At 45.2% G+C, this 26,321-nt stretch overlaps 1 protein-coding gene across 3 annotated transcripts in view; it reads left to right on the top strand.

Annotated features, from left to right (window-relative positions):
* Nucleotides 1-26,321, top strand: part of robo1 (roundabout, axon guidance receptor, homolog 1 (Drosophila)) — a 264,703-nt gene that overhangs the window by 77,440 nt on the left and 160,942 nt on the right. For 2 of the 3 annotated variants that reach the window (XM_042708700.1, XM_042708699.1), the window contains one exon: nt 15,243-15,329. The exons of the other annotated variant lie outside the window; for it this stretch is intronic. In XM_042708700.1, the coding sequence (XP_042564634.1) occupies nt 15,243-15,329 (87 nt within the window). The remainder of the gene's footprint in view (nt 1-15,242; nt 15,330-26,321) is intronic. 3 annotated transcript variants of the gene reach the window in all.

Here is a 26,321-nt window from a genome sequence, read left to right as displayed (position 1 = left end):
TGACACCCTGGGTGAACGCATTGTGAACTTCATTTTTGTTTTGGGGTTTGAAGCTTGAAAGTCCAGAATCACACCCAACCCACGCAATGTTTTGAACTTCAAGTGAATATAAATAATATATGCCGTCTGATATTGTATGGCCTTTGGAGTCCTGCACATATTTGGCTTTGGGGTATGTTTATTTGTGTTGCACATACATTTTTTATTTAAAAATGAAATTTTGATTTTTTTTACTTCATTAACTTTATTTTCACCTACTTTTACCAATACCTACACACAACTTTACTCATCTGGGTGGTAGCCAATACAATTTAAATATGTATTCATCATATTATATTTGTGCTGTTCTATCATGCAAAACTTCAGTTATACCAAAATAATATGTTTGAAGTCACCAGAAAAATACACAAAAATGTATTTTTAAACTCGGCCGTAACTATCCACCTATTAACCTTCCACTATAAAATTGCCAGATATATCCAGGCTGTTGGGCTGGCCGGTCGTTAGCCAAATGCTGAGCAGGCAGGCAGCCCCCATGCTGGAGCAGAGGGAGCCAATGTTGGCCTGGAGTTCACCACTCCATCAGCCCTCCACAGCTGTTTGAGTGGAGCTGTGGTGAGGGTCGGACTTACCGAGGTGTCTGCGTCAGCCCGTTTTTAGCGCTGATATAGCATTTACACACACACACACACTCGCACACACACACACACACACACACACACACACACACACACACACACACACACACACACACACACACACACACACACACACACACACACACACACACACACACACACACTCACACACACACTCACACACACACAATACTCAATAAACAATACACAACTTCTCCACACTGTGTTCTCTCTATCTGTACCTCAAACATATACAATCACACATTTACACAACTATTTAAAAAAAAACATAATATAGAGTAAAAGTAAAATACATAAATATCGTGGCAAACTTGCTCTACCTGAACTGCTGGAAATGTAAAGGTGCCGTGTTCACACTGAAGGGCCCTGAAGGTTTGGTCCAGACTGACATTGAGTTGGACTGCGAGTGGAGAGGCCAGGGCTTATAGAGGCTATTAGAAGCTGAGACTAATCAAACGTAATGAAGAGTGACAACTCAGATCCAGACAGGGGGCGCAAATGAGACCCGTTTCAATTAATTCGCTCACTCCCTCCTTTGTGTCCGATCTTCCACGAGGTTTCGGATTGAGAATCGCTTAGGGTCATTTGCTATGCTATTGTATTGCTAATTAAAGATAAGCAGTCAATGGGAGCACATTTGCGTCACATTTAATGGACAGTTGCTGAAGAGAATGAGAGGAACGAAACATGACCAATCAGATCAGATAATACAGTGAGGCTCCAAAACAGGAAGAGATGGAGACAGAAAGAAACGTCCCAAAGGTGTGTTAACTCACTCACTAACTCTTACCAGTTGTTGTCTTCAGCGCTGTCAATAAACAAGCTCTAAATCACGATCGTCACGAATAGTACATCTTAAAAGTCTTAACTGTTGAATCCTTAACCCATGAGAATCACATCTCCGACGTACACTACCAATGTTACATAAAAATCTCCTCTTGGATGACTGAAATATGATGACAGTTTTGCTAGCCCATTTTACATAGTGTTTAAATTGAAACCAGATAGAACTGAGGAGGGAGAAGAAGGGAGGCGGCTGGTGGATGTCTTTTTGGCCTCGGTGCTGTTTATGTTAGCTCAAGTGTGTGCCCCCCTCCTGCTGTCTGTGATGAGAGAAACACACTCTCCGTGGAAAATGCGCTTGTGTGAGTGCAGGAAAAGGGCAAGCGAGACAGAAATAGTCCCACGCCACCAGCAGGAGAGAACACCAGATGTCACACTGTGGCATTCCGGACTTTTTTGTCTGAACACATAAAATGTTGCAGAATTGTTGCCAGCGCGCCCCCTTTGGCCATTTGATTTATGGTTTGCTACATTTGCTGCAAATGGCGTATGAACAATCACATTAGAGACAGCAAGGCAGCGGGGTGGTATCTGAAGCTTTAGCGTTTCTCTCCGCACACACTTACACAGACACACACACACACACACACACATACACACACGAACACGTACAAACACACTTACACACACACACACACACACACACACACACACACACACACACACACACACACACACGTACACACACACACACAAACACACACACACACACAAACACACACACACACACACACACACACAGACACACACACACACTCACACACACACACGTACACACACACACACACACAAACATGTACACAAATACACACACACAGATATACAATCGCAAACACACACACACACACCCACACACACACCCACTCACACACATGTACACAAATACACACACATACACACACACACACACACACACACACACACACACACACACACACACACACCCCACACACACACACAAATGATATGATCACGAAACACACACATACTCATTTGACTCTTTAGGGCTCCTCCGATGCAGACAGGCCAAGCAGATGGTAACGCAATACACCAGGCATGTCAATCAGCACTCTGACTTCATCCAAGGAGTCACCTGCTACTAATAAATTAGGCTTATTTTGCCGAGAGCCCAGCAGAAGTGTGGCGTTCCACTGGGTCCATTAGAGGATGGGGGGGGGGGGGGGGTTAGGGATTCCATTTTGTCTTTTGTTGAATTTCGGTCCCACTGCTCCCCTCTCAGAGAATTTACGATGGGCCCAGAGCCCCCTGGCTCTCTCTGGCGCAGTCATTTTCAGACGTTTGTGGTGCTACCGCCGAACCACATTAAGATAATCCATTAGACATTCCCTTCCCTCCCAGCCTGCGGTTCCGTGTGTGTGTGTGTGTGTGTGTGTGTGTGTGTGTGTGTGTGTGTGTGTGTGTGTGTGTGTGTGTGTGTGTGTGTTGTTAATGCATTACTGACTGAGTTTTACACCAATGTTCCCTGTCTGGCATACTTATCCCTCTTTGTTATAATATCAAACAGACTATTGCATTTACATATTCCATTCTGTTTTAAAATAGACTGTATGTAAAATGAATGGGAAATGTCTTCATTAAAGTGACAATAAGCTGAATGTCAGCAGAAGTTTAATAAAGTGTTATTTGGGCAATAAAAAATACTTACGTAAACAACTGTAGTAATAAAGAGTTGTTTGAAGGACTATTCTAGCTCTTTATGAATCATTTGTCATTCATATCAGTTTTCATTATACAACTCATCACATAATCAGGGTTTCTGTAAATTATATAACTATTAAATCAATGTATCAGCATTAGGCTCTGCAGGCATCTTCAGATGTGTTCTCAGTCTATAATTATGCTGTCATTGATTCCCTTCCCTCTGGTAGAGTCAGATGAAAACAAGTCTGGGCTGTGACGTACTAGGATTAGTATGAGCATCACTGCATAGTTTGTCTTATTACATTTATTTATGCTTGTGGCACGACAGTGTAGAGTATTTTACTAGTGAATGTGTTCCCGTGAATTGGAAAGGGCCCTACAAGCTTTTGCAGCAGCGGTTGAAGATGAGAAGAAACCCATAATGTTTTAGATATGTTCAATGTCTTAGAAACTGTTCAGTGTGGGTACTGGGTGAACAGCAACAGTGATATCCATGTCAAAGCATAGTCTTGTCTTTCTTGAAAAAAAAAAAAAAAGGTTACAAAAACTGTTAGTTACGGTGACCTGAGTTCCAGTCATCCAGCTCAATTCTACAAGCCTGGATTATAACTTTGTTGTCTGCAGTAGAAGTGTTCTTACTGTAATCAGGAAGCACATAGACTGAAGAGAAATGTTAACGCCTGATGAAGTGCGTTTGAAGGAAATTCTTCTGAGCGGCTCATCACCTTGATCCTCAATGCATGTTTTACTTTACGTGACACAGCGTACAACAATCAAAACTACTCTGATGAAAGCCTGCCTCCAGTTACAGACGTCCTGTTTCATCTTTTAAGCCCTACGGCACTTTACCTTGCTTTGCCAGACAGTACTCAGCTTCTTTAGAGACTAACTTGGCTGTTCAGACATTGCCATTTGAATAACTTGAAAGTAAACTGGTTTGGAAAAAAAAAAGAATACAAGAAACCAATGAATATTGTAAGACAAATACAAAAGTATCTGTCTACAAAGACACCAAGCCTCACTTCAGTGAAAACTTGCAGCGAGTTGAGTGCTGATGAAAGGGATACGTCACACAGAGTCCTAATCGCTAATCTCAGTTATTAATTGCATAGAGCTCGTTAATTCCATTCTATGGAGTAAGTTTATAATTCTGTGGGATACATAGCAGGCTGCGTAAAGCCTTGCCCTCCCTGTGCGGAGCCCTTTCGCTGATCTCAGTCTACAGCTTCAGCATAACTACAAGCATTATCATTCACACAGCATCTCATATTGCACTTTTATTGTTCCTGCTCTTTTATACTGCTTTTTTGTTTTTACTGTGTTGATTCGTCAACGGCTTTTTATTGTTCTTCAGTTAGTAGTTAGACCCTCACCAGGGTTCTAGTCTTATCATAGTCCAACCCGTTTGTTGGAGCTTTGGGAGCTAGCCTGATTCTTAATATGTTTTCCTTGCTCCAAGGGAAACCCGTGCAGTAGTTTAACGCTGTTTATGGTATTTGTGAAAAGGCCCAAAGACGCTCCTTGCGTAGAGAATGTCAGTGCATTGCGCAGCAGATTCGACCAAACATGTTTTCCCACCGGCAGAGCGAGAGGGGTGGTCTGATGAGGGCCGATAGGGGTCTGCTGTTTGTTCAGCTTGCCTGATGGGGGCTCAACTGTGACGGAGGAAAAATCTCCATAATCGCATCTGATTTATTATGTAAATACTTTTAGCAGACACTTTCCTCTCTGTCTGTTCTAACCATGACTGATAAGACTGAAATGAGCACAAATGCTGTGGAGAGGTCTCTAATGAACTGCAGAAGAGGAGTGCATATTCAGCTCATTAAAGCCAATGAGTGCAATGAGTTAGCTTTTCCATGGTCTTGTCCATTAGAGTGTGAGATGTACTTTTGATGAAATATCATTATCTTTTTTTAAATTTTAATTAGCAGCACTTTCTATTTACTATACTTAGAACTAATAATACTTATAATACGCATTTGTTATGTAACTGTTGCATAGACTATCCATCATGATGCTTTCATTGGTAAGAAACAGTTTTTGTCATAATAGTTTGGTGCCACACATCTCTCTCTCTCTCTATCTCTGTCTCTCTCTCTCTCAATCTCTATCACTGTATGTGTGTGTGTATGTATGTATGATTGTTTGAGCAGGTGATAGGAGAGAGAAAGAAAGTATTCTGTTTGTGATATACTGAACCTATGTGTAATGTGATGAAGTGTATATTCTATGTTGTACGTGTGTTTGGAAATGTGCGTTGTGTGATGAATGAGAGCAATGACTGACTGAAGTCAGTGTGTCATTCTTGGTCAGTTTGATGTCAAGTAGTGTGTGTGTGCCAACATTGCCATATCGAGAAATGCCTAGGGACAGTCTTTACTTGTTTAGCCCATAACACCACTGTGAGCTTTAAACATCTGTGTGTGCCAGCGGTGTGAGTGTGTGTGTGTGTGTGTGTGTGTGTGTGTGTGTGTGTGTGTGTGTGTGTGTGTGTGTGTGTGTGTGTGTGTGTGTGTGTGTGTGTGTGTGTGTGTGTGTGTGTGTGTGTGTGCTCATAGCCAGTGAGCGACTCGGCAGTGGATGGCATCAACTCAAAGACGCGGCACTGTAAAATTAGAGGAGTCTGAGACCTTGGTCTCTGTAATTAAAACCCAAAGAATTCCCCCTCTATTGTCCACCTGACACTGAGCAAATGACAGAGGTAGCTGCAGGCAGAGAAACACTCAGGTTGTGCTGAGAGGTGTTCAGGTGTCTGTTGTTTTTGTGCAGGAACTACGCACGGCGCGTGAGACTTTTCTGTTTGTTCAAACTGACAGTCGTCTTTCAGCAGCTATATTTATTAGCTTCATTTAGCGTACATTGACGGGGAAGTTTGTGTTGATTTAAGAGTCTGATACAAAGAGGATGATGAGCCTGTAATGGAATTTAAGCCATGTTACTTCAGAAATCTCCTAAACTCATTTAACAGAGTGGGGGAAAAAAACCATGACTTCATTTTCCAACCCACACACCACACTGACGGGCTTTCAGTGGAAATATGATGGCTGCCTGCTGCAGTCCTGAGAGACTTACAGCTTTCTTGTCCTTTTGAGCAACTTAAAACAGTTTTATGAAAAAAAAAAAAAAAACGTTCAGAGGATTAACAGACTAAAAACACTGTTTATACCTTTGATACTTTTTGTCTCCTTTTAAATAAAACGAACAAAAGTTGCTGAAGGAACTATTTAGTATTTAGCTCCTGCTCCTGCTGCTGCTGTTAGCGGAGCGTGATAGTCGCAGAAGGTCGGCCGTTTGTCCACACTGACAGCTCCTCCATCACTCTGGAGCTGTAACCTCTGGCTGGTCGGGAACGGTGGATTTTTTGCTTTCTCCACGCAGCCTGACGGCTCCCGTACTTCCCCCCACTGACGGGGCCCTCGCTGTGGGAGGCCCATGAACCTCTGGAGTGTTTGGACAGTGCCGATCTGCTTCGCTCCGCTCTGCTCCGCCTGATGGGGAATGTTAGGCCTGGCCAGTGATGGACATCTGTGCAGTGGCATTCCCCTAGGCACCTCACCTCTCTCTCTCTCTCTCTCTCTTTCTCTCACTCTCTCTCGCTCTCTCTCACACCTTCTCAGACTTGTCTGGAGCTATTCAAATTCTGCACTGAGGCTGTGGTGTGTGTGCGTGTGTGTGTGTGTTTGTGTGTGTCTAAGAGAGAGGGTATTTGTGGTTTTATTATTTTGTTAGTGTTTCAGTGCATTCCTTAGAACTAGGTGTGTGTACTAATGCATCATCAAGTATTTCTGAATTATCAGTTTTACAATCAGTCATTGTATTTGTGATTGCAATGGTCCATTATGTCAGATCCACCACATGGAGTGGTGTCCAGGGTGCCTCCAGTGCCTTTGCAGCTAATCAGCCCCTCTTATTCTGGAAAGTTCTTGCTTCTTTTCGTTTTTTTTTCTTTCTGTGGTTTGAGAGATGTGCTCTGGGCGAATCTGTCATTCTCTTCCCATAGCCTGACATTTTTAATTAGCGAAACAATAATCAGTAAATAGAGCAGTTGGGAAAATTACTGAAGTCTGGGCGTTTTGGCAGGGATTGACATGTTGTTTATTTAGAAATTCACAATGTGAACTAGCGTCTTCAGAGAGGCACCCTATAGGCCTCTACCCTGCTGTCAGGGGGGCTCTGGAGAGGGAAAGTCCATGTGTTTGTCATCCCTAAAAAAGGCTCAAGTCATTACAATGGCCTCTGATTTACATCAGTGAAACGCCACTGTTTTCACAGAGTCGAGGAACAATTTACCAGTCACGGAATACGGTTTCAGCAGTTCAGAGAGGTGTATTGCGCAGATGTCTCTCTGTTTGAAACCACAATATTTATCTTGCAGAACCACTATGTGGTGTAGGTTTTAGATCCGATGAACTGCGGAGAGCTTAATGGCCGTATGCCACTCTAAAGCATATCTCCTTAAGAGTAGAACCTGGTGTTATGTCAGGTGATCTGAAATGCAATTGAAAGTCGTGAGAGAGTGAGAGGTGAACACATATCACTGGACTGGATTATGGAGAACACTGCATCTAATGTACAAGAATGTACCCAATATAGAGTTATACAGTATACCCCTCACACACAGAGAAATACAAAGACACAAGCTAACACAAATGCACATGCATGCACAGACATTTACACACATGCATACGCACTTAAAAATATGCACACGCACGCACGCACGCACGCACAGACACACACACACACACACACACACACACACACACACCCACACACACGCAAACTATTTGTCACTCATGTTCACTCAGTTCACTCAACATGAGTGGATGACCTTGAGGTATAGAGATGACATAGAGAAGCACTTTGTACTTAGTCATCTACGGTGTTGGCACTTCTGTTGCATTACTACCATTTAATGATCTAACTCGGAGCCAACTGCACATCCTCACCCGTATCAGGTGAAGGTTCCTGTTACCAGGAGATTAGTTTACAATCACACAGCTGTCTCGAGCTGTGCTCCTCTGCACATCTGCTTCTTCTCCATCCACAGAGAAATCCACCGTAAGCCACTGGAATAATCGCCAACACAAAGGCACTATTCACTGCTTGATCTATCTGTGTCAGCTACAGGACTCATGATCGCCAAGTTACTGTTCGGGACTTGAAAACTTGGCACTGTCTGTCCAAAATGTTTGGGGAACGGCTAATTCAACATTTGTAATAAGAAATCACTTCTGAGTGTCTTTCTTTAAACAGTTGCTGCTGAATGAGCGATTGAATAAAGGGAGGAAATTACAGATTTGTGTTTGTATTCAGATCAAAAGAAAGTATTCCTTTTTGCCAGGCCTTGCTAAAGCTTCTTCTGCAGCATGCACCCCCCCTCTCTCTGTCTCTCTCTCTCCCTCTCTTGCCCTCTCTCTCTCTCTCTCTCCCTCTCTCGCCCTCTCTCTCTCTTTCACCCTCTCTCGCCCCCTCTCTCTCTCTCTCTCTCTCTTTTCTCTCTGCGCCCAGTGGCCCATCCTTCTTTGAACGCACCAGAGGACTCTTCAGATGTTCACTTTCACACAGGCGCACAGCAGATAACACAAAGAGAGATCCCCACCGGGCTAACCTCACAGATCGCTCATTATGGTAATTAGTGGCTCAAACACAGAACTGGGCAATATATATATATGTGTGTGTGTGTGTGTGTGTGTGTGTGTGTGTGTGTGTGTATATGCATGCGTATGAGTGTGTGTGTGTGTTTGTGTGGATGTGTACATCTCGGTTTCTTTGTGTGTGTTTGCATTCCCCTTTGTGTCTTTGTGTGTGTGTGTGTGTGTGTGTGTGTGTGTGTGTGTGTGTGTGTCTGTGTGTGTGTGAGTGTGTGTGTGAGTGTGTGGGTTGGTCGGTTCATCCACATATGCATAATCCCCCATTTTCCACTCAAACTGTGGAGGGCTAATCAGATCCTGGAGGAGTGGAGCCCCACTGTTCTCCAGTAGCCATGCTGCTGCATTCACAGGGGACCCAGCCCACCACAGACGCTCTCTCTCCCTCCAGTAGAGAACAACCCCGTCTCCCCTCCACTTCTCCCTCAGCAAGTCCAACTCTCCAGTACCACACAAGTCCATCTCCACAGTACCACACAAGCCCAACTCTACAGTACCACACAAGCCCATCTCCACAGTACCACACAAGTCCATCTCCACAGTACCACACAAGTCCAACTCTACAGTACCACACAAGTCCATCTCTCCAGTACCACACAAGTCCATCTCCACAGTACCACACAAGTCCATCTCTCCAGTACCACACAAGTCCATCTCTCCAGTACCACACAAGTCCATCTCTCCAGTACCACACAAGTCCATCTCCACAGTACCACACAAGTCCATCTTTACAGTACCACACTTTCCATATGAGATAGAGAAACTGTTCAAGTGAAGAATTCCTTCATCCATCGTATGTCGTATGAGAGCTCTGCTCTGTGTTGTACTGTGGCTGGAGCCAGACGTTGGTGTAAGCTCCATGATGGCTTTCTGCAAGTGTTGTGGTTAGCAGCGCAGTGTCTGCAAAGCTGTGAAACGCATTTAGCGTTGTTGACTAAACACGAGAGGGCGTTTTTCTATCCTTGCCCAGCTTCGGCAGCTGTTCCAATCATTATCTTTGGCCATCATAACAACCACACAAAACGCTGGCCTGTCTGCCAAACACACTGCTGCTGCTCGCTCCTACTGTGTAATTTCCACATATCCAATTATGCATTTCCTCTTTGTACCTCACAATTTTTCTTTTAGTTTTTTTGGTTGTTTTGCACCCTCTCAAGCACACAATACAAATCAACAGTCTTCCAGCTCCGCCTTGGCTTTTGTATGTTCCCAAACACATAACTAGATTAAAAGCCCATTATCAGCCTGTGTCCCTGCCTAAGACAGAGGGGGTGTAATCAGAATGGAAATGAGTGTGATGGTGAATAGAGAGCACTGGACTGGTAAGGGCAGACTCTCTCTTCAGCTTTGGGAGCTTTTCTCTCACTAGCCAAGAGGCTGTCTTCTAATGCATGAACACAAAGAGACTATTCCCTCTGCCATTTAGTCCTTTTATCATTTAAAATCAATATACTTTTTACTATGGTGGAGTTGAAATGTCAAAGCTTTTATGATAGTGAGATTTTTATAAATGTGCGGTATCTGATTGTGAAAGGAAAAGGCTATATCCTTTTGGTCATACTTCACATCAAACAGCTTGGAGACCCTTTACTCAATAACCTGTTGTTATTTTTGACCCTGTCCAAACAGTTTAGGCTCTACTGATGTCTCTCATTGCCAGTTTTCTGTTGCTTTTCAATGGAGTACACTACACCACTGTCCTTGTTAGCACAACCCCTTTTGTCCATCCACTACATGTAATACCCATCAGTCATCATCAGCTGTCAAAGCCAGAATAACTGTGACAATGACGTGACGGGCAACAAAGACAATGTGTCCGAGACAAATACACAGACATCAATCACACGGCTAGGGCTTCTGTTGCCGAGGGAACATACCGACTCCATTTGGTGTTTTACTCGGTGCCTTTAATCTTCGGAGGATGTTTCGTGTCACACGCATCTTATTTTTCAGGCAGCGCTCGTGTAAAATCCCAAATCAAAGTAACTTAAGTTCAAAATGAAAATGACCAAAAGGTGAGCAATGAGAAAGTATATGCAAGAGCAAGTTCATGTTGACGTGTGCCTGATGCTCTTGTTTTGATGCAAATCGCTGGTTGCATGTATGTGTCCATCCCATACTAATGAATCCCATAACTGCAATTAGTGATATAGAGGTGCACCCGGCGATCAGCCTGAGCTCTTTTTGGTATTTAAGTCCATGGGGGGATTGGGGGAGTTGAGCAGAGGGCTGGGGGGTTGAGTGGAGAGGTTAAATCAGACACCCTCTTTGAATGTGTTCAGAGCACCGGGCTCACCGCACACGGCCCCGTGTAATTAGTCAACAGGGGAGAAGAGAGGTGGAGAGGCTGGGGCTGAGTGGGATGGTGGCAGGGTGGCACGGGGCGGTCCAGCCCTCTCTGCCTGAAGGCCCCCGGGGCAGCTGGGTCCACCACCTGTTAATGGGCTCTGAAGTGGAGCTTAATTGGAGGGACTGGCAGGGCATGTGCCACCCTCTCAGTGGGCACAGGAGAGCAAAAGAGACGACAGATGCAGCGTAGCCCGGGAGAGGGAAAGGGAGAGGGAGAGGGAGAGGGAGAGGGAGAGGGAGTGAGAGAGTGTTCATCCCAGAAATTTGCCCTGGAACCAGACACTTTTCACTTTTAACTCCACCATAGAAAACCTAGAAAAAGCCCACTGTTAGGGAGCGATCTTATAATAATCGCATATAATAAAAAGCAAGGACCATTTTTCCTAAGGGAACTGGAACATGATGTCCACTCAATAACCAGACAAGTCTACATGGGATAAACAATAGAGACTCAGAATGCAGAATTCAATGGAAATGTTCTAAATGTCCAAAGGAAAACATCCAGAAATGCATCCAGGGCATAATCATGCTAATTCACCCTGACAATTAACATTAAAAACAGATTGTTAGGTCCCCACGACTTTGACATTTTCAAGTGCTTCAGTCCCAGGAGCTAAATCCAGTCCCCTAACCCCTAACCTGGAACACATTATGACCAGCACTGCCAGCAAACCACCAACCAAAGTTTGCAAAATTTCCTACTGCAAGAAATCCTTCTTGGATCACTGGAAGAACAAACCTAAAACACAACAATAATTAGAGTGAACAGAACCCTGGACAGAGCATATGAGTTTGCTGAGAGACACAAGCCAGAGCCAGAGATACAGATCCTCGCCAAATACAGGGCTGGTGGCCACGGTCTAACCATAGAGAAAGACACAAAGATCAAGGGATATGTTGTGACTGAAAAGGATAAGTGAAACGATAGGGCAGGGTAGGTGGACATGGTAATGAATATCTTTGTGTATTGTGATACATTTAAAAAATAAAATAACTAGATGAAAAACTACATTGTAAAAAAACGAGGCACTTAAAATCAGTAACTTTAACAGATTATTACTGAATGAGCATGAGCTAGGTTAACCAAGTAATGGCAATTTATGTACAGTGAAGTAACTCTATTATTGTGTTCTATCTGTCTTGTTGTTCTATCCTTTTCATTTGGTAAATTCAATAATATTTTTTAGTTTTGCCAAATAAAAAAGATTAATGCAAACTGTTGCCTTGATTTTCCAAGTATTACCAACACAATTTTAATTTGTATTCGGTGGTAGCAAAATCATCTAAGTGCAAAAGCTGCTGGGAGGTGAATGGGGGAGGCTAGAGACGGAACATGGTATAGCTAGGAATGAAGTTAGATCAAATTAACCATTTTGTATGGGTCATATGAATGGAACAGCCAATGTCCTGGATGTGCTATAATCAATTCAGGTACAGTATATCAGTCTGAGATCTGTCAGCCGGATTATCAAATGCTAACCTGGAGCAAGGCCAGGACCCTTGACCTATGACCTAGGATCTATGAGCAGTCCCCTCTCACTAGTTAAGTTCCTTCGTATGCACACACATCATAGATATACATATGTAACATATAAAACACACTTCACCATCACAGTTGCAGGTATCATTGCTTATAGAACACTCAAATCTGAGTGCCATGGAAACCAGAACAATTTAAATAATAATAATAATAAGGAGGTCAAACATACACAAGAAGTTTGTCACAACATCAACTTTCATAAAATGTCATTTTGTAAAAACTATCTTATCACAGTGCATTCTGGGTACCTGATGATCAGGTTGTCTAAACTGGGAGAAATGTGTCCTTGAAACTGAGCAAAGGTGTTGATTCTGGAAGGAACTGACTTCAATTACATTATTTTTATATAGTTTATAAAGTTATATGTAATGTGGGAAACTATTTGTATTAAGTAAATCTTCTTCATTTCTTGAGGAAGATATGCTTTACCCATAGTTCATTTTTTGACAGTGTACATTTTGCTTCAGTATGGCCATGCCAGCACGTTTTTGGAGAGTAACTCGCTACCATTAGTATCATAGCTTTTGTTTAGTGGTAAACAGAGAAAGTCCATGCAGTTCCTTAGCATCTTAGCTAACCCTGTGCATTCCTATCAGTCTTCTTTTTGCAATCACAAGGCTTTCACAACCCTTTCAAATGGCATTTGACAAAGGAACATGATGAGCTGAACCGTGAACTACATTAAGCAATCAGCAGTTTAATGAGAACATTTAATGCTCCTGTGTTTAAATGCTAATACAGCGGTAATGGCGTTTCACCTCAGATTACATACAGCATATTTATGGCTCTTTCCCTGTGTTGTCTGGAGGTCAACCACGTTCCGTGTGTACCCTGGATGTTCCTTAACCGGTGTCAGCAAATTTACAGACAGACAGGTTTCTATACTGTGCTTTTTATATGTAAAGCAATCTTAACCCTTAAACCTTTAAGTTGGATGACATCTTCTAAAGCTCTTCAAAGGTATATTTACCTTTTAAGGGCTCAGTATGGTGTTATGTAACTTAAGGGAAGTGTAATGTACTTATCATGCCGTTTACTGCTGGATATTTATGAGTGTATGGTTGTGTTTCTGCATGTGTGTGTTGGTCCTTTGCTGCAGTGTTGTGAAAGTGACTTGTTTGTGTAAACACGGGGAGATCAGACTCATTGCCAGGTAATGGGATTGCCCCAGCATGGGGCCTTTGAACTGTCACAGCCTTGCACTAATGACATCACTGCAGGAGCACGCTCAATCCTCTCAAATCCAATCCGCTCTCCCCAAATCCCCTCTGCCACATTTTCGGCACCAAAATTGCTCGCCGACCTAGAAGGTGTCGTGCATTTCTTGATAAATTAAGTGGCATCTATCTCGTTGCCGACTGGCGTTTATTGAACCAGAGCTTGGAGGGGGGAACAAATCAAGGAGGTCTACTCTCTGCACACTTCAGTGATCCTAAGTACTCTCAAATGAACTATTCTGTTGCCCCCACCCCACCCCCCCGTCTGTCATTTAGACCCAATGATGCCACTTCTCATTCAGGAAACAGACACTTCTGACAGACGGCCTTGCAGTCATCTGGACAGTTTAGACGGCCTTTCATTAGCCCCCTTACCAACCCCCCCGTACCAAATTAACCCCCTGTCATCGCCCCTCAATAGAAGTGGGCATGGCCCAGCTTGATTTATCCCACGCCCAGGCATCAAGAGGGCACAGTTAGCCCCTCTGTCACCCCCCCCCCCCCCCAACCCACCCCACAATGCACTCCTCCCCCCTCGCCCCTCTCCCTGTCCTCCCTGCAGGCCTCCCTCTCTCTCCCTCCTTTTTCTTCCTCCAAATGTTCCTCCCAACCCGGCTCCCCATCCTGTCACTTTGACGGGTGGAGAGAGAGAGAGACGGAGAGAGTGACACTGTCGATCGGGGGGGGGGACTGATTGCGGTCAAGAGGTCTGTTTAACAACAAATCAAGTCTAGGTGTCAGTGTGCGTTTGGGTCTGTGGGGTGGAGCGCCATCATCAGTACTGAGGGGGATCTCTTAGTGCCCCTTATGGAGAGGAACCCAGCGGGGAGGACAGAGAAAGGCTTCCTCTCCATATCATCCAGACTCACACCGGTGTCCATGGCCCTGCTTTCACATCAAGGAGACTCACAGGGAAACCACACTGACCTGGAGTGCGGGGAGGAGAAGACTTGCTTCACTTAATACCAGTGCAGCCATCCATGGGACCCCATCAGGATTTGGCCTTCATCCTGTTCTGTGGTCTATATAATTTCCTCTTCGACTCGCTGGGGATCATCCAGCATTCTGCCTTGCCTCCAGTGCTCTGGTGTGTGTTTTCGGGGGTAGAGATCAGCAGCCTTCCGCAGGGCTTTGGGTTTGAGCTCCAGGATGGGATTTATGGGAACACTGAGCGGCAGTTGGCCCAGCAGCCTGGCTGTCGTGTGCGCGCTGTGCTGCTGCGTCTGTCGGGTGGCAGGGGTGGCTGTGACTGTGGCGGTGGTCGTAGCTGCTGCCGACGGTGCGCTCGGGGACTCAGGTTCTGTGATGTTATTTCCAACAGACCCGGGCGCTCAGGACGGGGCCAGTGAAGGGGCCACGGTGGCCCCCGCTGCGGAGCATGAAGATGACAACTCGCTGGGCTACACAGGTACCACTGCTCTTCCTTTCTGATTCACTCTCAGGCTGTGGTCCCAGTGCTCTGGGCTTTGCTGTACTGCTCTTTTTTCCATTTTCCACTCAAATAGAGGCCTAAGCTCTCTCTCTGTCTCTGCCTTTCTGTCTTTCTCTCGGTGTCTGCCTTTCTGTCTTTCTCTCTGTGTATCTCTCTTACATTACTGATACAGCTACAGTATCTGGTCACTATTACCTGTTGGAAGTCCATTTAATTACTAGACATGTTGATCAACGTTTTTTCACTGGTTGTAATGTTTTTGGATTGGATCGAAACTAGACATCCTATGGTTGCAGAAAGAATTGCTAGATCTTTTCAGTTTCTTTCGATGTTGAAAATTTCAATAATGCATCGAAACAGTATACCATCCTTGGTTGAAAAGTTAAAACAAATAGAATCTCCAAATGGCACTCTGTGAATCTACAACAAAGTGTATGGTCAAATGTAAAGCTGTGCACTTCTTTCTCATGAAGCTACTCACAGTGTGGGCTAAGCTTGACCTAGGTTTACAGGTCAGCTAGGGGCTGTTGTTGAAAGGTTTTATTTGTTTACGTCTCTGGGCTCTTGCTGTTTAGTGGTAAAAATGGCGTGCTCAGCAGGAACTGCTCTCCCTTTGCCCTCACTCAAAGATTTAATGAACCTCAGAACCTCATAGGCTTTTGTGGCTCCATCTGAGGGAGGCAGGATGTCCAGATGGGTGCTCAGAGACAGAGGCCATTTCACTGCCTCACCCCTGGGGTGACTAGACACCCCTTTAGGATTTATAAGGGGGAACCTGCTGTGGGCAGAATGGCTCTTTTTAAAACCTATGGGTCGAATGTGCAAAACAGCTTCCTGTCTTCTTTCCACAAAGTATTAACACAGAATTCTATCCAGAGCTCTTCTAAGAGGGATGTTACGATTTAAAAAAAAACCTGTATTTTGAAGTGGCACCCGGCAGTCTCCCCAGGGGTACAAAATGGGAGGAAAAAAGCTCTAAGTAGGACATGATTACAGGTAGGCGTGGACTTAAGAGTTAGAATCTTGTTTTTTTGGCAGGCTCAGGGAGATCCATCTAAAGAGTTTAGCCCACAAAATCACATCAATCACGCTTTGGCCTCTACATTCGTGCATCAGGTGAAGGAGAGAGAGAGAGAGCGAGAGAGAGAGAGAGAGAGAGAGAGAGAGACCTGTGTGAGCGCTCTCTCATTAGTGTGCTTCAGGGATGGCTCCAGGAGAGAATGCCCTTTAATCCAGCATTCTAATCCCATCTGTGCCGGAGGATGAGAGGAATCGATCTCCCTTAGTCACTGAATTGGAAATGAGGCTAATGTGTCCTAATACTCCAGTCTGCCGCCAACAGTAAAGCGAATGAGCCGCAGCCAGCGACTCCATTTCCACAGATTGGATTCACTTAGATGAGGTGAAACAGCAGGATTAGCCAGACAGTTGCCAATTTTTTTTTTTCCCCCTCCCACTATATTATTCCTTTCTTCGCCAAAGTGAAAATTGAGTTCACCTTCCAAGTGTCCAGACCAATTCCAATTTGGATTCACCTTCATTATTATTCGAGTCGTCTGCTCCATCTGGCGACTTTCTCAGAGGAAGCAGGTCAATACAGCAATGGAGAGGCGCCTTCCACCTTGTAGAGAAGCAGAGTGATGGAACGGTGATGGAGGTGTGACATTCTGCTCATGGCTTGAAAGGCGACAAGTCACTTCCAGTGGTAACTCAAATTTCCCCCTGAGAAAAGGTTGCGTCTCTACCCTAACTCGGAGTACCACTGGAAGGGCTGTTGGCAGATGAGGGGTATCGGGTTTAAGGTCAGGTCTCTGCCAAGGACAGCATGGATATTTGTGTTGATGAGGGCTGGGAGGCATGCATTAATCGCATGGGGATCGCATTATTATGTTCTTGGCATAGAGCTGCTCTTTTATGACTTGAGGCCTTGATTAAAATTTTATGTAAGCACTTTGTAATGTCTTTAAGAAGTCCTCATCAAACTAAAACCTGTAGAAAAGAAATGATGCATACATTACTAGTAACCCTACTTTTACAAAGCATAAATCGCAAACCTGTGAAATACTCTAATCTTCACTACCCCTATGTTAATTCTTTAAAGGAAACAATTTCTCCTGTGCTGGGCTGGCAATTAAAGCTCCATAGAAACTCATGTGAGATTGCAAACCACTTCCTATTGATTAGACTCCACTTCACAGACACGCAGGGAGGTGAGAGCTGACAGACTTCCGGAGCTAATGCTGCAAGATGAAAGGACGAGCGAGTCTTCTTTCGCTGCATAAGTGGTGCTCTTCTCCTCTCCACGCTGTCGACAGCTCACAGCATATCTGTCAGAGGTGGTGAAGGCTGCAGGCCGAGGGCTGACTGCGCTCGCTCACTTTGTCCCTACGTGGCAATAGAGTCAGAGAGATGGAGAAAGTGAGAAATTTGAAGGTCACTGCTTTTTTTTCCGCCACCATCTCCACTTAGACAACTGCCACATATCTCATTGTGAGCGCGCCCCTGAACGTCAGACCGCCATTCACTGCACGGATAGATTGCACATGGACAGATAGAGTACTGATGAGCATGAACGTGATGAACTGATGAACTGCCTCGGAGTGGGAAATTGCAAAAGGTATATTGTATAGGGTGAAATTTCTAGGATACCTGTATTTTTCTTTTTTTCTTTTGATGTCAAAATCTCTTCGAGAGGCATCTCTTTTACTAACATCTCTTCCCCATCTCTTGGGGAAATGGTCAGTGTATAATACTGTTAGTCTGTGTTATTTGTCTTTCAATGAGGTGAAGCAGTGGTATTCACGCCTCTCAGGGACGGAGACCTGTGTCCCCCGGTATTGATGTGGAGGTGGAGCTGGCTGCGGCTGGCTGCTCCGGGGTGACAGCAGTAGACAGAGCTGTGTGCTCTCCCCTGCGTAGCCACCTCCACCACCAGCTCCTCCGTGCCTCATAATGAGCCGCTGGCCGTGGCCTTGAATCCTAACCTCTGAGGCCGGCCTCATCCCTCTGGCGTCACATTCATTACCACTACAGCCTGGCCCCATCGTGTAAAGATTGACACGCGAAGATCGCTCCCCTCTCTCTCATCTCGTTCACTGACGCTCACTGCGAGTGGCCATTAAGGTGTGTCTTCACGGTCCTTTCAGCTCTGTGTCGCCCGCAGTAAATTGGTGAAAGGGGAAAGTGGAACAAAAAAAACCCCGCTCTCGTTTTGTCTCTCCCCCTGAGACTGACAGTGGCGACGGCAGGCCTGACGACGCCTGGAGGGGGGGTGAGCTCACTCGAGATATAATTACCTTCAACTCTAGACCGCTCTCCTCTGCCAGGCTCCCTCTAGAGCTTCCCCCGGTGTACGATGAAGAGACCTTTTTATTTCCTCAGCCCCTATCCAATCCCCTTTTCTTCTTCAGCCCGGACCTTAACTCTCTCTGCTATCCCAGGAAATAGGTTGATTAGCCGTACCTCTCAGGAGCAGGTCAGGCTAATACTCTCAAGAGGGACTCGATCGGTGGCCAGATTGACAGAGAGATGTGAGGTAGTACAATTGCAGCTAAAGGAAGGGGATCCATTATTCAGCCCCATGCTTGTGTGTGTCGAGCCACAGAGGGAACTGAATCAAATTCCTCATCTCTGTTATGATTAGCATTAGCGAGGGTTGTGTAAGCTTGAGAAGGACCAATGCCGGCATTAGCATTCATTCCACCCAGTCACTGCCAAATAGACTTCATGTTTCTAAGGACGGAAACGCTGGTGCAATTACTGCCCTTTTTTTTCTGCATGAATCGTAAATGGCCTTCCCCTCTTCCCCATCTGTGGAGTGGGGGAGGGTGGGGGGGATTCGAACGCCTCTCTTTTGTACTTGCCTCGAATGTCCATATGGTGCCGTCATGACTGTCAAGCAGTCGCAGGTTTTTTTTTAAATGCAAAGAGAAAGGCGTGTAACATTAACTAGAGTTATCCTCACATGGGGGCACATAGCCTCTTTGTTTTATTTTATGCCTTTCTGTTCGAAGTGACTTTAATCAGTAATGGACTTGGCGTTAGCGTCCTGTCTATTCATTTTAACTGCAGGCAGTTAGTCTTGTCAGACACAAAGACAAGCTGATATCTCAGTAATAGAATAGAGAATTGAATAGAGTCCTTATGCTTGCATTTCTTTCCATTTTTAATGCCAATAATGTGTTGTGTATACATGGTGGTCATCAAGTGGTACTCTTTGAAATTAACTGAATAATACCAAGAGTTGCTACCACACAACCTGCCATTTTAACCTGGGATGAGTTTGAAAAATAAGAAATTCATTTTAATATCATACCTGGTTGTGAACCCCGACTACTGTGCCTTATTAAAAAATTAACTGGTTGACGGTTATCCATTCCTGATTCAGCTTGCAATCTATCTAAAAAGAGAGTTCTTATTTATTTATCTCAAAGGGAACATTAACAATGGAGACAGTAAGCACACTGACAATGGAGTTAAATCGATTTCTGTGTGAATGTGTGCGTGCGGACGTGAATGCATGTTTAGGTGTGTGTGTGTGTGTGTGTGTGTGTGTGTGTGTGTGTGTGTGTGTCTGTGTGTGTGTGGGTGTGTGTGTGTTTGTTTGTGTGGAGACAGTTTGCCTGATGATATCCCTCATTTGTCATGTTACAAATGAAAAAGCTGTCAGAAGCAGACTTGGTTGTGTAGTGACAGTTTATGTGTTGATTATAATGCACAGGCGAATAATGCTGTTTGAAGCATATGGAGCTATAGTTGAGATAAACAATATGCTCCTGAAGCCACTAACATGTTTGACGTTTTATAGAAGCAGAAAATAATTTGTCAGTTGACATTGTCAATAATGACCACTGGGTCTGACTGAGGCTGACTTGACAACTGAAGAATGATTCCATTGTGAAATTTCCAGCCAGTTTGCAGTCTAAAGCGCTTACATAAATCAGATTGTTCTTTAGAACATTCTTAACCTGTTGTCATCCTCTTTCATGACATAGCACTGCACACTCGAGTTTAAAGTGAATCATCATTTATGAAATATGAGAGGGTGTTTCTGTTAGATTCTGTTACTAAGGGTGCTTTCACACCAGAGCTTCTGGTGTGGACCAGAGTCCGCTTCAGCCAATAGATCATTTCGTTCTGTTGATGTGAAAGCTGTTTTTCCAAACTTGAATGTGAGCCAGTGGACTGTGCCCAAGTCCTCCTGAAACCTGGGGCAGGAGGACCATTCACCTGAACTCCAGTGCGGTTCATATTTGCTGTGTAAGCTATTCGATCTAAAATGCTACTTAGGAAAGTAAATGCTATTTATAACCGCCGATGGATTTAAATTCTCCACACAAAAAAATAAATCAGTTAAATGTGAAATGATCTATTTACATGTAAATTTCTAAAACGCTAACAATCATCAAAACAGTGACTACTGTAACCTTCATGCTTGCGGGTATGCATGTGCTCTGCAAGTAATTCTGCAAACTCATCTCACATTGCCACCTGTCTCCGCAAATACCTCCTTATACCAGCAGCTCGCATCGTTTAAAGCAGAGCGAAACTGACCAAATTAACAAAAAAAGATGAAGAAAAACAGAGTGCGGTTTTCCATTGTTCGTTCCTTACTTTGTGTTGTTGCCTGGCAACATTGGTAAATAAGAGCTGCATGTTGTTTACATGTTGATGACATAAACGGACCATGGCACAACCAAATAATATAATGCGAACCAGCGGGGGCTGGGGGAGGGAGGGGGGGGGGGGATAATTCCACTGAAGTTCAGACCAGCAAAACTGACCAAACGTGAAAACAGTCTAAGATCCTAATTTCTGGCAGTTGGCAGTAAGATACTCCAAGAAAGAATCCAGTGAGATAATTCAAGAAATTACAACGCCTGTTTGAAGTTGCACCAAGAGGATTGAATGGGAAATCAAAAGCAGTGGAGTCTAGACTGCAGTCAAAACAGATGTAAATCCAAGAGGGGTATGCGTATCTAGGCCCATCCACTAATCCCACACTGTGACCGACGTAATGTCTCTTCCATATGAACGTCATGATCAGCATGCAATAGCCTCCCGCAAGCTATACTGTACGTGACAGGATGAACAAAGCTGGTGAAGAATCCTGTGACTTATGTATCTCGGTGAAGTAGGACACATTCCACACACTGGGGCCTGGCTTTAGGCAGGATGATGTGGTCACATACTCTCCCACAGCTGGGATCAATGCTGTGTTTCTCACATGCCTGCTGTGCACCGGATATGTGAGTGTGTGTGTGTGTGGGTGGGGTGTTGGTGAGGTTGAGTGTATGTGTGACTGTCTCTATCTGTGCTATGCATGTGTGTGTGAGAGTGTTTGTATGCATGTATTTAAATGGATGTGTGTGTGTGTGTGTGTGTGTGTGTGTGTGTGTGTGTGTGTGTGTGTGTGTGTGTGTGTGTGTGTTAGTGAGCACTGAGGCGCTATTTGCTCAGTTTTGGGGCTTTCGTGTGCTGCTGCGTGCCGAGCTGGAGATCTCTGCGTGAGACGGGCGCGATCCTGTGACGGGGGTCATCAATCTGCCCAGCACCTGCTCCCCGGGCTTTGGCGCGCGCTGTGGGGTCAGCAGCACCAGATATCCCATCGATCATCTTTATGGGGTTCATCACTGAGCCAGTTTGTTTTGGCAGCTGATCGCGCCAGGGAAGGAGGAGGGGGACAGGGGGGGGGGGGGCTTGTGTGCCTGGGGTGAGAAGAGAGAGGAATACTTCTGTGTGTGTGAAAAAAATAGATGGAAAATGTAGGAGAGAATGGAAGAGAATAAAAGTAATAGAGATAATATGTTTGGGAGAGTGAGAGAGTGAGACAGAGAGAGAGAGAGAGAGAGTGTGTGTGTGTGTGAGAGAGAGAGTTTTTGTGTGTGAGAGAGAGAGAGACACAAGATAGAGAGAGTGTGTGTTTGTGTGTGAGAGAGAGAGAGAGACAGACAGACAGACAGACAGGAGATAGAGGGTGTGTGTGAGAGAGAGAGAGGGAGAGAGAAACAGGAGATAGAGAGTGTGTGTGTGAGAGAGAGAGAAAGAGAGAGAGAGTGTGTGTGTGAGAGAGAGAGAGAGAGAGAGAGAGAGAGAGAGACAGAGACAGGGGATACAGAGGTTTGTCTGCAGCCCTTTTCCTGCTGTGCTGTGCCCCTCAGTGGCTGTGATGTGGTCTCTGCTCTCCCCAGAGCCCAGCCTGTCTGCTAGAATATAGCCATGGGCTCAGAGAGGAGAGGAAAATGTCTGGGTTACGGAGCTACATAAATTTAAAAGCCTGTGGTCAGTCAGCCTGTCCATGCTGCTGTAAATCTGCTTTAAATCAGTTCAATGGTGTATACGGCATTATCTCATTTGCTCCTCAACAAGAAACCAGCGTCTGAGATGAGTTTTGGATCATCTTTTATGGTGATAGATTTTTCTCTTTTTCATGGCACAGTGAGCGCAAATCTTTTGTGAAAGTATTTTCCCCTAATAATGGTTGTTCCCTCATATCTGCCAGACCTACAAAATGAAGGGAGGAGAGAGAGAGAAAGAAACTGAGAGAGAAAGAGAGGAAGAGAAAAAGAGAAAGAGAGATAGAGACTAGGCAAGAGAGAGAGAGTGGTTGGCCAGCCGCCATTGATGAGAATCTAAGTCCCAGTATCTGAGGGGGAGGGCTTGTCCCTCTAGTGGACATTCTCAGAAGTGTTGTCACCACGATCAAATTCATCCTCCAGGTGAAACTGACACAATTATTTTTCTCCTGCTGCTTAAAAAAACTGATCTCAGCTTTTTCTCCTGAATATCCTACTTTCATGTTGTCCAAGCGCTTGTGCGATACCTCTATTGAAGTGATGGACAATGCAGGCATAATATTCCCTGCTTGTGCGATACCTCCTTTGAAGTGATGGACAATGAAGGCATAATATTGAGGCAGCCTCTGCACATTGTCACCACTGGCGGCTTAGACACCCAGAAGAAGTGCCCTCATTGCCCCCATTCACCACCCCCACCACCCCCCTCCAGTCGACCACAGGCACCCGGCTCTGAAGGCATCAGGGCGGGCCAGGGTGGTGTGGTGTGGTGAGGTGCTGTCGCTATAGAAACATTCCTTTCCCTTCCGTTGTAAATGGGGCCCTGTCAGGGTTGCTCTGTGTGCTGACAGCTCTATCTGACCATGCAAGGGGCTTTGCATCTCTAATGACACCCCAATCCCTTTCTCCCTCCCTCCCTCCCTTCCTCACTCGGTCCCTTCTTCCCTCTCGTGGGCCCACTGCAGCGGCCATCTTTTTCCAGCTCCACTCCCTTCAGCGCGCATCGCTGGCAGGAAATGGAGTGTTATTGTTAAAGGGTCAAAGGACAATTACATTCTGCATGACAATTAGAGGATATAGACAGCTAAGATCAAGAGCAGCCGCCACACTATATCTATTATATAGCGCTGTCCAAGGCTGCCAGTTAACTTAGTTAACGTTACTTAGTTTGTTACGTACAAACTTACACAAACTAAGTTACTGAAAGCTCTCTGGGTTAAGGCTTGACCAGAGCATCTCAACCATCTAAATAACATTTCCCCCTAAAGCATGTAAAAAAAACACACTCACACTGCACAGTTAAGATGCTTTAATGACTCTATTTATCTTCTCTTAATTCGTTCCAAAGTGGCCCTACACGAGTTAGTTAGAAGTCGATGCTGCTGGTGAAGGCAGCGGTGCTGCGGATCTGCATGCTTGCATTGTGCCATTCACCGCAGGCACAGTTGGACCGCACTAATGACTGAGCTCCACTGCTGGTGAAGGTCTTGTCCGACAGCTTCCAGCGCTCTGATTGGCTGCAGGTCCCATTGTAACAGGAGGCCCCGCGGTCGGAGAAGACAAAGGCCTCACTTGGCTCAGTTACTTTCAGCCACTCTCTCATTCATTAAAACCACTCCAGCCAGTAAACCAATTAAGCCAATTAAGCATGAAAACACAATGTGCGACTTGTTCTCGCGACAATGCATAATGGATAAAGTAGGAGTATTCGGGGGGAGTAGAATGCTGACAATGCAAGCGGAGGGATGAAAAGGTGTGTGTGTGTGTGTGTGTGTGTGTGTGCGTTTCAGTGTGTGTGTGGGGGTGGGGGTGCCCGCTAAAAGTCCCAGAGAGAGAGTCACTCTGACACTTTTGTTTCCTGTAATTGTATTAAAAACTCTGTCAGCATCAATGCCTTTGCCTGCGCAGGGCACTCATGCATCACCACCACACTGATTGGATACCACTTTGTGCAGCCACTGTAATAACATGCACCATATTGAGCCATTATGTCTGTGATTTTTATACAACTATCTTTTGCTTTCTCTCTCTCTCTCTCTCTCTCTCTCTCTTTCTCTGCCACTCACTCTCTCTCTCTCTCAGTCCTCCTGTCCACATGAAAGCCTGCTGTAAATGTTTTCCCAAGCGTTACACTGTGATACCAGCGTAACAGTGGATGACATGACAGATTGGCAGATTTACAGTCCTGTGCTGCTCTGTAGCCCAGACTTTTTTTTCATGGCTTGTGGACAGTTCACACTGCCCATCTCCAGCCCTGGAGTCTGTCTCTGGCTGCTGTAGCCCCCTCAGATGCTCTCTCTACACAGATGCTAATGTGAAGCTCTGCTAAAGACCCGGCCAGCCAGAGGGGATTCACTGTGGGCAAGCGGGCGGAAAAGTGTCAGCCTGTTTATCAGACCCTGTTCTGCATGTTGCTGCTTTATTGTGCAATCTGAATCTCTCTGTTCTCCCCCTCTCCCTGCCTCCATCCCTCCCTCCCCCTCTCTCTATCATTCTCTCTCTCCCTCTTGCTTTCTTCTGCCCTCCGTCTTTCTTTCGGACTGTTCTCACACTCCCCCTGTCTGAGTTCTCCACGACATGCATGAAGACACTCGCTGAATGGCAAAACAGAAACAGATTTGTTTAGCCCTGCCGTCACTGTCTTTCTCTGGTTCTCTTTTTCTCAGAAGAGACACTGTTACGTTTTTTTTTTCTTCCCTTTATGACATTTGAAAGCCCTCAATAGCAGAACCATGGTCAGAGGAAAGAATGCTGTCATTCTATAGTGTTTGTATGTTTGTTATTTTCCCAAACCTTTTTTTTCTCTCCTCTTTTATGAAACCCCTTTGCTCTCTGTCTCCACCAGCTCCTTTCTTGTGGGATTGAGGGGAGGCCATTTTTTATGTCCCTTTGTCCAGATTTTAATGTGTTTTTTGGTCCGTTTGCGGCGTTTACGTGTGTCGGTTTACAGTATTTCGCTTGGGTTGGTGCCCAGAAGGACAGTCATGAGACACATTCCTTCCTGGTGACACAGTGGTCCGGAGGCTGCCAGCAGTGTCCACTGAGACATTCTGATGAGTGGTGGCTAATTAGCCGTACCCATTGCTTAGCTAACCTGCGTTGGACAGTGTGGTGAAATACTGGGGAATCCACTTAGCACATAACACCTACAGTATGTTGTAGATTCTCCATTGGCTTGATTTAGTGTGATATGAAGTCGATGAGTTGAGGTGCAAAAAAATCAACCTGAGTCACCTGAGACCATATTAGTGAGGTATGAGCCAATAGAGCACCATGGGCTGTCATGTATATGTCAGACTGCACTGCAGATTCAGGTGAAGATCTCACTACATTCCTGTAGTTCTGTCTAAGAAGCTAACAAGCTCTTTGACTCGTTGCGTGACAAATGAGCCAGAGATATATAAGCAGTGCCTCAACACTTCTCCTGTGGACTGATACTGACAAAATGCTGCGTTGAAACCACAGGACACCCTTATGCTGCATCTATCAACAGCTTAATGTGCTCTGCCGTGGGCCAACCGACCAATCAGACAATGATTTGTGTTCGCTCTCTGCAGCTGGAGCAGCAGCCTCTGACAGTGCGATTTGATTTGTGGCTTCCTGGGAACGTCTGGTCATCTCCCCGTGAGCAAGAGAGGACTGGCCCCGAAGAAGCAGCCGCGGCGCTCGTTTC

The sequence above is a fragment of the Clupea harengus genome, chromosome 9, assembly GCF_900700415.2.
Source record: "Clupea harengus chromosome 9, Ch_v2.0.2, whole genome shotgun sequence".
NCBI lineage: Eukaryota > Metazoa > Chordata > Actinopteri > Clupeiformes > Clupeidae > Clupea > Clupea harengus.
The sequence above is the reverse complement of the archived record's forward strand: the minus strand, read 5'-3'. Positions and strand labels throughout refer to the sequence as shown.